The 15,983-nt window shown below is 33.9% G+C and overlaps 1 protein-coding gene and 1 pseudogene across 1 annotated transcript; both read right to left on the reverse strand.

The window, feature by feature from the left end:
- Positions 1–600: 600 nt before the first annotated feature.
- LOC121246297 lies at positions 601–2,209 on the reverse strand (annotated as a pseudogene).
- Positions 2,210–5,074: 2,865 nt separating this feature from the next.
- LOC121246298 (serine carboxypeptidase-like 27) lies at positions 5,075–10,637 on the reverse strand. The gene is made up of 9 exons (XM_041144404.1): positions 9,528–10,637; positions 9,342–9,437; positions 9,065–9,157; positions 8,888–8,973; positions 8,518–8,778; positions 7,080–7,207; positions 6,893–6,988; positions 5,823–5,928; positions 5,075–5,404 (listed from the first exon to the last, which is right to left on the reverse strand). Exons 1-9 carry the CDS (start codon positions 9,889–9,891, stop codon positions 5,264–5,266), a joined length of 1,371 nt encoding a protein of 456 aa, XP_041000338.1. The 5' UTR covers positions 9,892–10,637; the 3' UTR covers positions 5,075–5,263.
- Positions 10,638–15,983: the final 5,346 nt, after the last annotated feature.

Here is a 15,983-nt window from a genome sequence, read left to right on the forward strand (position 1 = left end):
TAACTAGACGAATAATTCCCATTTTGGTTAGAGTAATGGCAAACCAGTTGTCTGTCTTTGTACCAAGGATACTAGTTGGTGATGGTCTTGAGCCCTAGAGCTTTAATGGAATATCAAGTTGCAGTCAGTGGCACTACGACATTAGTGTCACCACTATTTTTAGAGTCAGTTTTTCTATATACAGTCGGTAGATACAACCGGCGTGTAGTCGTCCATGCCACGTCAGATTTAAAATGAATTATTCCTCTCTCATCAGCTCTCTCTCTCTCATCAGCTCTCTCTCTCTCTCATCAGCACGCTCTTTCTCTCTCATAAGCTCTCTTTCTCTCTCATCAGCTCTGTCTCTCCCTCTCATCAACTCTAGCAACTCGGTCTCTCCCTCTCCTCAGCTCTCTCTCATCAACTCGGTCTCTCTCTCATCAAATGTCTCCACGTCAATCACGTTTGCACGTCGTTTGCACCAGGCACTTGCAACAAGCGTTTTTCTTTTAGAGTTGCAGTCAGTAAATTCTGAAGTAGTACTCATGAATCATTCCTTATTTGAAAAGTTGTAGATGTTTTATCTACACATGCAGCTAGGTTGTGTATAAATTAAAAAGATTACCTGAAGACCCAAATCCTGATACCAGCCGCTATAAGTTCTTTATAGATAGGAAGCATCAAGCATGGATTTTGGAGAATCATTCCACCATGTTCTAACAATATCACTGCAAATAGATCAATGGCCTGGGGAGGGAGCATTAATGAACTATATATAGCACGTGCACCTGGACTTAGGACCTGGAGATCAGATTAATGCTGACGAGAGCTTGCCAACTGTGGACGCTTTAAATTCTGCCTTGCAGCACCCCCATCGTCATAGCAAGGCCTGCTGTAAATGCTATAGGGATTGATGCCTAGAAACTCCATGGAAGCTCGAGAGAGAGCAGCGTAGCATCTATTCTGAGCGAATGCTAGAATCGTGACATTTCGGCAAAACTTGTTGAGTAGATCGTATGAGGAATCAGATATTAAACCATGGTTCCACCAATACTCGAACGTACCAATATTATCGTTATAATCATTCATCAATGAGTGGATTTCCCAACTGCTCCAAATTTATGACAGACAAAAAAAAAAATTAAAAAAAATAAAAATAAAGGATGAAGTTGAATTTTCATTTTTTAAAAGAGCCAAATTTGAACTTTTGACAGGGGATGTTATATTGATTCTTCACGAATGACTTACCAAGAACCCTTTGAAATTAATGACTGGATTCTTAATTCCCTTGTTGGCCCGCACTATAATTTGAGAAAGTTCAGGAATGTAATGACCTGATGAACGTATATTAATAATGTAAACTTAAGGCAAGCTCTCCACTTTAAAAAGTTTAAAATCATTATTAGTCAGGAAAATGTGTTTGGTGAGCTAGAAAATTAACCTGCATAGCTTTCTCCCACAATGTAGAATGGCCTATGTCTGCACTGAGCAAACCTCTCAAACCATTCAATGAGAAATGTATAGGAATCTTTTGCTGCAGTACTTGCAAATGCAATGAAAAGTTAGAAGATAAGGGTAAGTGGGTGAACTTCGACAATTAAAATTGGGCAAAAAATAGGGAACAAAATTGTGGAAGAGTGACCTGTTCTTCGGTCACCAGCAGTGTATACATCCGATAAATTATCTGAATAGGAAAATCCTGCTCCTGCCGGTGAATCAAGGAAAAGAAAATTTGCCTCTGCGCCAAGTAAAGTCAATCAACCTATTAGAAATAACAAAGAAGGTAGAGTCCATAACTTTATTTGATCAAGAACTGCATGCAGCCTTCTGGATAAATCAAAACCGTACATCAACATTAATTTTGTTACCTCTATTCCAAGCGTAGGGACTCAAAGAAAGAGTCTTGCCGTCGGGTCTTACTCGGAAGGGCCCCACCTCCTCGGAGGCTCCATAAGTCACAGAGGAGCAACCTGGCCCACCGTTGAGCCACAAAACAAGCGGCCTTGATGCGGGCACTCTCAACCGGAGCCTCGATCAGCCAATAGAACAAAGACCTGCCTGATCGAGGAGGGCCCACGTTAATATAGGCAGAATATTGAGAAAAGTTGAGGTTTGCTGGTTGCCCAGGCAGCTTGATGATCCTGTCCCGCTTCTGCTCTTCAAGGTGATCATCATGATCAGCAACCGCCACCACTGAATTGGAAACTGAACAAATGAGCACAGAGACAAATTAAACCCAAAAGAGAAAGCAAAGAGAAACAACTTCTTTTGTGTTGCTCTCCCATTATTGGCTATTCTATCCCAACTTCTCTTGGAAATGGCTGAAGAGTTATACAGAAGTGGTAGTGAAGGACCGGACGTACACCATTTTTTCAGATTCAAAAGTTACACCCCAAAACTACGCGGGGCGTGTTGTACCTTCCCTTTTTTTCGGTATTGAATAATGTTCCATATTATTTCGAATGAAATCTACATGCAGATCATTATAGTCACGATTTTTATATTGAGAAATTATACGTAAAGCCTCGCACCGCATACCTTATCTAATTAACGCGTGATTTATTATTTTTATCAATATTATGTCTTAATGCTTAAATATGTGTGTTTAAATAAAAAATAACAAATAACAAATCACATATTTATTAAGTGAATGTCTATGGTGTAAAGTTTCATTATAGCATTTCTCTTTTATATTATATAATCACTCATTTTGATTAGATCAATCGCAAAAATTCTTAAAAATTAGAAAACTTGGTTAGAATATTTCTTAGAAGCCATAAATTCAAACCGTTTGTCATTTCAATGGAGAAAATTGTTCAAGACGTCTTTAAAAATATTGGATGATCAAAGATCACACACACACACACACACACACACACACACATATATATATATAAGTACCACTACCGATATAACGCCCCAGTATGAAAGGTCCAAATCACATGGTCTATACTCTAAAAACATTAGTCAATGATATAATTGGAGCCTCATTGGAATATTATAAAGAGCAAGAACTTTTCCTTCCCAAGCAATGTGGGATTTCATACACCACCAACCCTTATCCATATCATATGGGGTATTACAATCCACCCCCTTAAATTCCCGACGTATTCGTCTGGCCTGTCCATTGTAGGTAGCATGACTCAAGTCCCATATTTCTGGTTGGGATAGGCTCTGATACCATTTGTAACGCTCCAATATGGAAGGCCCAAATTACATGGTCTATACTCCAAAATGACTAGTTAATGATACAATTGGAGCCCCATTGGAACCTTATAAAGAGCAAGAACTTTTCCTTCTCAAGCAATATGGGATCCTATACACCACCAACCATTATCCATATCATATAGGGTATCACAATGACCTATATTCCAAAAGGACTAGTCAATAATACAATTAGAGCCTCATTGAAATCTTATAAAGAGCAAGAACTTTTCATTCACAAGTAATGTGGGATTTCATACACCACCAACCCTTATCCATGTCATATGGGGTATCACAATAACCAAATGGCCTATATTCTAAAAAAATTAGTCAATGATATAATTGGAGCCCCATTGGAACCTTATAAAGAGTAAGAACTTTTCATTCCCAAGCAATGTGGGATCACATACACTACCAACCCTTATCCATATCATATGGGGTATCACAATTGATCTTAGAATCTTCTATTTTTTTATTGAATTTAGATAAAGCATGAAATAAGTCTTATAAAATTTATTTGAATTTAGATAAAACGTGAAATAAGTCCAATAAAATTTATTTAACTTGTAATAATATTGGACGCAAAACTTATTTGATGTGTCTTATCTCTCATTTTCTAGGTCTTAGGGCTCTTTTGGATATAAGAATTTCTTAGAATAGTAATGAAATAGTAGTTAATAATTTGTTAATAATAATAAATAATAGTGAGATAATTTAAGAATATCTAAGAACAATTTAAAAATATACGAGAATATCTCAACGCATATCCACGCATGAGCATTCAAATTTATTGGTTTTCAAACTCAATGACTTAGTCCCGTTTGGAAGTTAGACTCAATTGAGACCAACTCAGTTTTGTATAATTTTAAGCTGAGTCTAATATTTAAATATACAACTCTCAAATTACTTAATTCATTTCAACTCAAAATTTCTTTACACGTGGGACTCACATGAATATTTTTCAACTCAACACATCTTTATATGTGGGACTCACAACTTTTTTCAACTTTCTATAAATAAATCTAAACTCATATTAACATTCAAATACATTTGGTATTTCAACTCATTATAATTTATAAAGAATTTAATTCATCTCAACTCAACTCAACTCAACTCAAGATATTTATCATGCGTTTAACTATATCTGAAAATCTCGTATAAAAATCAACTCTGTAGGAAGATTTGTACAAAAAGGGGCATATACAGGGATCATAATTTTTCAAAAACGTGCAGTAAGTGTTGACTTTAAAGTTATCGAGGGGGGATCAAAATGAGGTGGATGATAATGGAGCCACATGCTGGGTCTGACCGTCTTCTTTTGACTCTGTTCGATTGAATTAATGGCGGGCTGCGTTCGCCTAGAGCCGAAACCCAAGTGGTCCATGCGATCCTGACTCTTCGAAACTGTCTAAAGCTCAAAACAACGGAAGAATAAATAATGAGAAATAGTATTTTCAGTTTTGAAAAGGATAAATTTTTTTATTTACAAAAAATTATTTTTTTAAAAGAAGGTCACGAAAGTTGCAGATATTGAATCTCACTCGTAAATAACTGGCTGAATGGAATTAAGAGAAGGTTGATTTCATGTATTTGGCTGTTGCACGGTGTTTTCTGCTGTCTATAGTCTGGGGCTGGGGTATGCCTCGTTGTAGTCATTCTCTTCGTGGTTTTATTTTTCATAAAATACAAATTTACTTATGATCCAAACAAATATATTTGATTGGTCAGAACAGGAGCAATCAGTATTCGGCAGCAAGTGGCATGTGCAGCTAGCCATATGGAAGGAATCCAATAAAAATAAAGTAAAATTCATATACAAATCTTAAATATTTACGAATTCAATTTCCATGTACTATAATCATGCATTTTCTTCAATGATTTTTTTTTTTTCTTTCATAGACAAAAATCCAGTAAAACAATGGTTGCAAACTTAAAATAATGAAATGGCATCACTTGGGGGCAAGAATGGAGGGGCACTCGAGTGGAATGCTTCTTTTATTTTATCTTTACCTAGCCCCCTGTGCATATAAACGGTAATAACACTTTGTGCTTATTTGTCAAGAATAGGATTGAAATGGCTTTAGCGTGGCATGGGCTTGTTCTCCAAAAATGATCTGAAAAGAATGAAAGCTTGACGAGGTCGATGGAGTGGAACCTCATGTCCTGCTCCGGTCACTGTCACAAATGTCAGTCCTTTGTATACTTGGCTCCACCCACCAACCTATGTCACAAACGTACGAGAGCTTGTGAGGACATAAATCATCAGTTTTATAGCAAAATGTTTATCATACAGACACCTTTAGATTGTTATGGAACCAAAAGGTATAGATATAAAAGGGGGGGAAAGTGATGGCTCTATTAACAGCAATTACATTTCAATCATTGCTTTGCATGAGTTGATTCTAAATTAGTATCAAATGTCACAAATGATGTTTTAGTAGCACATGCCAACCAAAACTTAAAAAGTACCAAGTTTTTATTCGAGTTACTGGTACATGTAATTGTCATAACAGCAATAAAGGCCACCTCATCTCATAATGAATAATCGTAACAATACCTCTCCCAAAGAAAAATAAATGGCTCCTTAAAAATTGGCACCCAAGTTTCTGGTTGGAAAGAAAATGTTTCTGACCACTAACCTTTCCATTGTCATACCATGGGTACCAGTTGGTAATAGTTTGCAGCTTCAGGGCATCGATGGAATATCGAGTTGCAGTCACAGGAACCACTGCGTCAGTGTCTCCACTGAAATATGAGTTCATAAAATGAGGATACAGGACAAAACAATGACAGATATAGTTTGTCAGCTCAAGTTCATCAAAATATTTGGATACAGGACACATAAAAAACCTCAATGCAAAATTGAGGATGCCAAATCACAATCCAGTCAACACCAACAGTAGGAAAATGCTCAGGGAAGCATCAACAACAACTATAGTCAACACCTACAACCTAGCTGAGAGTTCAGATATATGATAAAGTTGTTTTATTTCCGGATCCCATGTTCACAATTGAAAAGGACATCTCTGCAACTCCAGTCTCTAGACCTACAAATATTATGATAAGCAGGAGAGTGAAAATGTTGTGTTAAGTCTCATAATGAGTGTATGGGTTGCAATGAAGTGCATGTGTTAAGTCCCATTTTTGTTTTAGTACAAAATAAAACTGGTCTTTATCCGCAATTCCAATGAGCTCCAACTATAAGTTTAACTTTGACTAGTCTTATAGCGCAAATATGACTAGCGTTTCCTTTGGTCATGATAAACAATATCAGACCCACCTTGATGACACCATGTGGCTTTGAGGCACTGTAGTGTGAAAGCAAGCCCTAAGTGATACCCGGATTGTAAAGGTGTTGTGTTATGTCTTATGCTGAATGGGTGGACCGTGAAGGTATGCATGTGCTAGGTTTGACATTCGTTGAGTAGAAAGCATAATTGGACTTCATAAGAGATTTCCAAGGAGTTCTATTTGTAAATATAACTATCCATTTTAGGATCTACCATAGATATAATTATCGAGACAAATATATTACAAGCTAAGATGCTACTTTACTTTCACAACTCATATAGTTCGACATACACTATTTCCACTACTAGTATTGTAATGTTAAATCCCCAAATTGCTTTGATACCTTCAATAATTTCACAGAAAAATTGGGGAAGTAGGGAACACACATACACCCACACATAGGGAGAGAGAGGGAGACCTGTATACCCATATCCTGAGGCCAGCAGCAATGAGTTCAGAATAAAGAGGAAGCATAGAGAGTGGGGAATCTGCCCAGTAGTTACCAACAATATCACTGTGAAAGAAAAGAATAAGCCAATGATGCCATCACAACATGTGCAATGAAATCCTATCAAGTATCCAAAACTAAAATCTTACCCAGTTACCTGCATGTTTTCCATTTATAAGAAATCATAGTTGTATTGGCATGGAGTGCCTTCTGAACTTCTGGGAGATTGAAGTACATTTGAGAGTACCTCTCGGTGCAGGGATCATATGCTCGGGACATCCATGGCTGATTTCAAAAGTAAAGAGACAGATGAGCTAAAACAAACCTCGTGATTACTTTTAAGGAGTGAGATCAGTATTAAGCCATTTGCAGACCCCCAAGAAGAAGATATTGATGTGGACAAGTATGCAGAACAATATGGGGTGGCATTTTTAACCCCCTATACCAGTAGTGAGGAAACTCAGAACAAGAATTACTTTGTGCAATATTGAATCAAGAGTTGGATAGAATAAATTGATAGGGAAACGTAGGTGATGACAGATACCAGAAAGAAAGGCAAATTTTAGTGGATGGAAATGCAATGCAAGTTTGAAACATATATTGCCATCTTAAAATTATTAAGGTCTTAATATTTGCACATACTTGAAACATATGAAAAATACACGTATGTTTTTATATGTGTGATACAGCCTTAGCATAGTTTTACTGCCGAAAGCTCCATAAATATATGGCATGATTCCTACACCAAGGCCCAAAACAAAAAAGTAACAAATGCCCAACATCAATGGTGGTCCATTTTTTTTTTTTTTATAAGTAAATCAATAATGGTCAAATTAGCACAAACTTGAAATTAATTATTCATTCTCATCTTACATAACCTTTATAAGAGATCCATGCTCACATAGTGTTTGTGCTATTTCATAATTACAATCAACTGCAATAACTTTAAAAGGAGAGTTAGTCAGCAGCTGTTGATTGAAGCTTTTTCTAATTAATCAACAGATGTCAGCTAAAGCTCCTACAAAATTTTAGAATGATGGGGCAGGTCATGGGCTTACAGAAGGGGGAAAAGGAATTATACGAGCTGAATGAGCATGTGCTGAGGCCAGGAGACCCAAGACCCACCCCCCAGCTTGCAAAATTATGGAGAACATAATAGCACTGCGGGACCCTTGAAGCTTTAAAGTTTAAGCTCAACATACAACAGCTCTCTCAAATACTCAGAAGGCAGTAACCATGAGAACACATTTCTGAGATTTGAAAAAGATAAAATGCGTCTTTTTAGTTTCCCTTGACAACTCGCCAATCAATAAGTGTATTAACCTGTGCTGAAAGCAGCTAATGCAACATATTGGGCAATCTCTATGAACACTTTTCCACCATTACTGTCAAAGTTTCAGATAGCAATACAAAAATTTCAAATATAGGCTAAGCATAAATAGCACCATTACCCCACGTCTTGGAGAAACAACATTAGGCAGTAAAAGCCATGTTTTACGTCAAATTTTTTTTTTTTACGTTCGCTACTCTTTTGACAGTCAAAAAGAGCTACTATTTGTATTGATATGTAAAAGAAACAATTGACGAGAACTTACATAATGACCCCTTAAGTTGCGCCTCAATGATTCAGTATTATTGCAAGGCCGAGTGAAAATGCTATATGGATCAATGTTTCCCTGCTCCACCTCTGCAACTTTAAGAGCCTTCATGCATTCCAGTGAGGGGTGTTGAGATGATCCAAAGTCGCAGGCGACTCGTAAGATGCGATAGGTGGAATCAGAAATCAAGCCATGGGTCCACCAGTATTCAAACGTGCCAATGTAATCATGGTAATCGTCAGTAACAGCATTTCCCACCTGATAGAAGAGAAGATACAAAAATCATGCATATGATGATCATTATTTACCATGAGCCAGTTGGGTATTGAAAGTATATCGGCTTAAATCTAATAAAATTTATACTCACCAAAAACCCCTTGAAATTAATAATTGGGTTCTGGATTCCTTTGTTTCTTTGGTAAACAATTTGAGACAGCTGAGGAACGTAATGGCCTGAAACAGAATGGTAATTCATCACGATATCAAGTCACCGTGAAAATTTGAAAAACTGAAATTCAAAATAAAAAATAAAGTAATTCAGGACCTGCGTAACTTTCTCCAGCAATGTAGAAATCCCTGTGCTTGTACTGTGGAAACCTTTCGAACCAATGGATAAGAAATGTATATGCATCTTCGGCTACAAATGCATAGCACCCAATACCCATGCACCAAAAAAATATTAGGATGTCAAATTCAACGCACTTTGACAATTTGCATTACTTGTTATTTGACAATCATCCACACCTCAGCATGCGAAATAAAGTAGAACGTTATCATCCATGACAAATTGTTTAAAAATTACAATTAAACTAATACGCCACCTGTTCTCTGATCACCCGCTGTGTACAAGTCTGAAGTCGTGTTCGAATACGAAAAACCAACACCAGCAGGAGATTCGAGGAACAGCAAATTCGCCACTGTCCGAAAGTCCGAGAATTTATCGAAATTGAGTTAAGTCTCATCATTTACACAGTACATGAATATCGATTTGACAAGTTTATACATACAATTGTTCCAAGCATAAGGATTCGAGTAAAGAGTCTTCCCGTCGGGCCTAATACGAAAAGGTCCGATCTCCTCAGCTGCTCCATAAGCAACTGAAGAGCAACCAGGACCACCGTTGAGCCACAGCACAAGTGGCCTTGACTTAGCTCCACGACTTGACGATGACTCAACCAACCAGTAAAACAATGCTCTTCCAGCTTGATCATTCACCGTCACGTAACCTGAAAACTGAGCAAACCCCACATTCCCTGGCTGTCCTGGCAACTCGGTGATCCTATCTCTCAGCTGATCTCTAATAGGAGAAGAAAAACAAGTTCCCACAAGAAGGAACAAGATGCAAATAACAGAGAATAAACAATGACCCATGAATAAAACAAAGTCAACATATAACAAAATTGAACAAAATCCAGACGCGCAAATCCCGAAATCGTTTCCGGGATTTCAAGGAAGTTGGCTTTTGATTTCTAAATCATAGGAAGTGGACAGAACCAGACAGCAGAGAGATAGATGGAAAGAAAGACACGGTCCGACCAATGAAGCACTCACTGGAAGAATAGCATACATAAATAAATTTGGCACAGATCACAAAACAATCCTGGGTTTCCTTCCGGAGAATCGCCTACAAGTTACAGAGCATTAAAACCTGAGTTTGAGTGCATTAAATGACTGAAACAGACAAGGCCAAAAAAAAACAGATCCCAAAAAGTATGTCCGGCCCAACCAATTTTTATCTAAAAAGCAGAGACAGAGAGAGAGAGAGATAGACGGAGAGGATTCGAATCATATGAATATAATTGTGATGAGCTGTAATGGCGTATGAACAATTTGAAACCAGGCATTTGTTTGTGTTTTTTCCGGCTTTTTAATCAGAACCTTGAATTGTCTTCTCTCTTTTGCGTTTGTTTCTAACAGACAATTGGCCGAATAGGTGACAGGCGCACATGGGGGATGGCTGCTTGCCCGGTTCTGATTCTGAATATTCAAAACTTCTACGCAAAGGCTACTAGCTAACATTTGAAGAAACGCACAAAAAGGTTAAGATCTGTTTTATTGAATTAACAGAAAAGGCGGTAGCCGACTTTGCTCACAATAAGTAGTCTGTAATTATTTGTCTAATCTAATCGGTCGCAGCAGCAATGAAAAAATCTCGACAAATAGAAGCAAAAGGAAAAGAAGGCACGCTCTCTCGCTCACGGCTCACTCTTAGTGAGTGCCACTCGTTATTGACTACTCTGTCTTTGCACTGTGATGGTTGCTGCTGCCTGGTGGCCCCTTCAATCGTAGACTCGGTGGTTTACCAATAGCTGGACCCCTGTTTTGTTTCTTACCTTCTCTCTCTCTTCCCCTTTTTTTTTTTTTTTTGGATGTTTTTTGCCACTTTACTTCTTAACTTAGTTTAGATATCGAGAATACGATAAAAGTATTTGAGAATATTTATGAATAATAATAATAAAATAATAATAAAATATTAAATAATAATATAAAATATATAATAAATAATAAATAATAAAAAAATATGTGAAAAGTAATAATAAAGTAATAACAAGTCCTGATAATAAAGATTGTATTATAAGCTTAATTAATTTTATCTTTAAAGTTTTTTAAAATTATAATAATATCTTTATCAAAATGATATTTTTTTTTATTTAATGAATGACTTGCATATACCGTCTTCAAATTATGACTATAAATAAAATTTCTTTTACTCCTAAATATCCCTCCACAATTTTTACTTTTTTTTTTTAACCATCTATTAATACAGTATAGAAGGACGATGCCATTTGGTCAAAGACTAATAATGTGTACAGGTTTTAAATATTTTAAAAAAAATCTGCTTGTACTATATATTATATATGATTTTTTATTTTTTTATTACCAAATCCATTAGGAATAAAATAATTCAATTAATTTAACATGAATAACACTATAAATAAATAAAAATAAGTATAGTATGTGAGATAATGTATAACAAATCTCTTTAAAAAGTTAGACTTAACTATGTAAAAGTACATAACAACTTATTTTTTTAAGTAGTACTCACTTTTTTTATAAAGGGGTTACAAGAGATTTATTTATTTTTCACATGTACCAAATAATACTCTTAGTCAAATAGTTAACAACTCTTATTACAGTATTTCTAAGTCAATCTCTGGATAACCTGCCTAAGGTTTTTTTTATTGAATATAGTGACTATATTGGAGATAGTGATAATATTGATTGTAACCTTGATATTGAGTTTAAGCTTCTAACCATGACAAATGCACTAACTATGAATATGATGGTAGGATTAGAGCAGTTTTATATGACCCTTTAATTCGAATTAGCAAGAGCAATGTCTTCTTGCATAAAATGAATTCCAAATATTCATAACCTATATGTGAATGAGTCGAATTATTTATCTCTCGATCTATTAGAGACATAAGTGAAATCCCGATTTTATTTTAATTAATATATCATTTGCATCCTTTTAAAATGAGTGTACAAGTTTTGTAATTTTATTTTTTATTTTTTATTTTTTACCGTTTCTAAGGATGATTGGTGTTGGAACGCCAACTAAATGGATGATGTCTCTGATATGTTCACACCAAATTATAAAATAACCATTTTATAAGAATAACTTTTCCATTCCAAGATCCTATTTGCTTCCATGGACCATAAAGTTTAGTTGGATGGTGCTGGAACTTGGAAGAAGTACCTTTTTTTTTTTTTTTTTTTCTCTAAAGTCCAGAATCTGAACTTTGAAATACGCGGAGTCGGTCCATACCATTATTAAGGGAAAAGGCACATATATTTATACTCACTTGTCCGTAATTTTTTGAACCACTTATTATTATTATTATTTTCAAAAAGAAAAATCAAAGTTTAATGCTCATCAATACAATTTGTATATTCATATAATTAGTTCAGAGAAGATGATGAGTGGACTAAGAATGACGGCTTGCAATGGCCCAAAACATAATTTCATCTTACTTGCCTAATAAAAAAATAGTAAGGATAAACTCAAGCTTAAAGCCGAGATACAGAGCAATTGGAACGTTATTTTGGGTCGTAATTGAAAGATCATGATCTGCTCCCCAGGGAGCCAGGCTTTTTCATATGGGCCTCACTCCTTCCCCTCCCTATCTAGCTCTTAGGAGTGCTATCACCACCATACAGTGTGGGTAGCCCCCTCCCCACCCCCCATCCCGCATGGGTCAGAAGTGGGGTTTTCACCCCATCTCCTACCTCCTGTCCACTTCAATAAAGTGTTGTTTAGATTCGAAAATGAGTTGAAATGAGTTGGGATGAGTTGTGAATAGAAGTGAGATGAGTTGTGAATAGTAGTGAGATTTGTGAGTTAAAATTGATGAATAATAATGAATAGTAGTGAGATGAGTTGAGATGGGTTACGAATACAAACCGGACCTAAGAGTTTAAAAGTGATCAAAAATATATTTTTAGATCTAAATTATAAATTTAAATTTATAAATATAATTATAATTTAAAAATTATATAATTTTTAAATTTGTTAGTTTATATTTTGTATAAGTTGTAGTATAATAGGATGTCACTTTTATAGATTACATTCACGATACAAGTATCACACTCAAGTAATATGAGACTCTTGTATTGCTTTGGTAATCTATAAAAAAAGTCACCTATTATATTACAACTTACACAAAATATCAAGTAAAAGTTATACTTAATACATATTATTATATTTATATATAGTACAAATAACAAATATATATAAATATGTATAGTATAAATATATAAATATATTTTTATATAATAAAATATATAAATGTTAGGCAAGAAAATGTAGAACGGGATTGGGCCCTCCCCGCTCCCTGCCTCGGTTAGGAGAGCCAAATGAGGGGTGGGGCGAACGTGGGCAAGGCCCCGTTGCCCACCCCTACTAGCTTTCTTTTTATTTCTATTCGATTCACACTGTAGCCTAGTCTAACTGCTTCGATCACACATATACAATCTTCAACCTGTAAATCTCACATATTTTATTTAAAATAATAATAAATTTGAGATTTATATTGAATTTTATTTTAATGATGAATTAATGAGTTTGTACACATCTTAAGACTACATATAATATTACTCTTAATCTAATGCTCTCATTATTATCTCATAGTTAATAAATCCTTTAAAACATCACATCGATAGCAATAACTACATGATGCATGCCATTGACGTGTCACAAGTGTGCCACTTGGAAAATACACATGTTTAAGAACAATTGGCTTTGGTGTATAAAACTCTGAGATTTACATACCAATATGCCATGACACAACAGCTAGGTGATACAAGTATAAATATATTTAATAAAAGTGAGACACTACTGCATATTCATATTACTTTTCTAAAAAAGTATATATTTGTAATTATCGCGTAACTGTTTAGAAAAAAATAAATAAAATATAGAATTTATATTAAAAATTAAATTTTTAATAATAAATCTATTATTTTCAAAATAATTATACAGTGTTTACCTACTTTATGATTATATATAAAATTACTCATTTTCTAATATATAGTTAACCTGCTTGGGTCATCATCTAGCAAATCGGCCAACAATTATTAGGACTTTTGTTTCATGCCATTTAAATACTAAAGGGATAGATAGTTTATTCTAAAAAGGATAATAAATTAATATATATATATATATATATTATTGTAAATGTAGGGAGTCAAATGTAATTTTGGTTTTTGTAGAAGGGTGTACTCGTGTACAGAGAATACATGAAGACCGCTAAAATGAATGGGAGCGTGACGTGGAGTTAGCAGTTTGAAGCTTCGGACGTGAGCAAGCACTAGGGCACGTGTTTGGTTGCGCCCCGAGGAAAATGCCAAGCGAGTCGTATATGCCAGTCCACACGTGTCGTGGCTGACGTATGCAAGCTGAACGGAAAACAGAATTAAATAATAATAGGGGAAAATTCTAGGGCGGGAATGCTGAGATTACGATAATGTTATATGGCCGTTATGACAGAAATGTCCTTTCCTTTAGTCATATATACACTTTAAAGTTTAAACTATGTTTGGAAAGAAAAATCTGAATTTAGATTTATGGATTGTTTGTTAATAGAGATGGTTTTATTTTATTTCATCTTAAAATTTGAATACTTCTACTCATCATGTTTATATAGCATATCATACATTATTATTTTTTATTATTATTAAATTAAATAAATTATTTTACTCGTCATCCATATATCACATATTTGATAAAGAGAAAAATAAAAAAATATGTGTGGTTGTAGAGAAGATGAATATAATTTTTCCAAAATTTATGGTCTCACGAACATCATTCAATCATCAATACTTTTTAATTTTTAAAATTTTCATTTAAGTATTATTTAATTATTATAACTTTACCAAATTTACAAACAAAATACAAAAAAAACCAATTTAACTTTTTTAAATCCTAAAATAAAAATTATATCCTAACAATTTTTTAATTTTTTAATATTTTTATTCAATTTTTTCTCCCTCATTTTCTAAAATCTAATCAAATATCTTAACTCAAACTATTTTATTACTATTTACAAATTATTTTACTATTATTAACATCTTTATCATCTCGTCTTATTCCCCAAACATCCCATAGATTTTGAGTTAATTATGATTTAAAATTCGAGATTTTGAAAAAATAGAAAATGCACGTTCCTAAAAATATCCTATAAAAATAAATCTATCAACTATGTGACTTGATGTAATATAGAATCTAAACATAAATTTGAATTGAGATGTTTAGGAAATGAGATAAGGTAATAATTTTGTGAATAATAGTGAAACAATTTGAGTTAAATATTTATTAGATTTTGAAAAATTAGAGATAAAAAGTTGAATAAAAAATATTATAAAATTAAAATATTGTTATGATATAATTTATTATTATTATTTTGGTTTTAGAATTTGAACAAATTTAATTATTTTCTATTTTTTATTTGAAAAATTAGGAAAATTATGATTAGTTTGCAAAATTTGTAATAATTAATTAAAAAATATTCATATTTGATTGATATTTGAGAAGAAAATAATATTATATGGAATAAAATCAAAATAATTTTCAAACAACCCCTTAGAAGAATCGAATCAAGATTTTACCGCCGACATCTTGCCATCCAAAATTCCAAATCCCCCGTTAATTCGTGAGATCAAATGTTAAAAGAGAATTGAAAAATGTTTTTATAAGAATAATTATAAAATTATTTTATAAATAGACGTAGTTTGATGTGGTACTTTAAATCTATCTTAAAATAAGAGCTTTACAATTAATGTAATAATGAACCGCATTAAGGGATTGTTTGAAAACTTATATACGATACTTATCTTATCTCAAAATTCTCATAATTTCCTTCACAAATATCATAAAATAAAATAATTCAATTTCAAATTTTCATCTAATCATTAAAAATTTTCCAAATTTTCAAACAAAACTAAAAAAATAATACAACTTTATT

The sequence above is a fragment of the Juglans microcarpa x Juglans regia genome, chromosome 1S (genome assembly GCF_004785595.1).
Source record: "Juglans microcarpa x Juglans regia isolate MS1-56 chromosome 1S, Jm3101_v1.0, whole genome shotgun sequence".
Taxonomy (NCBI): Eukaryota; Viridiplantae; Streptophyta; class Magnoliopsida; order Fagales; family Juglandaceae; genus Juglans; species Juglans microcarpa x Juglans regia.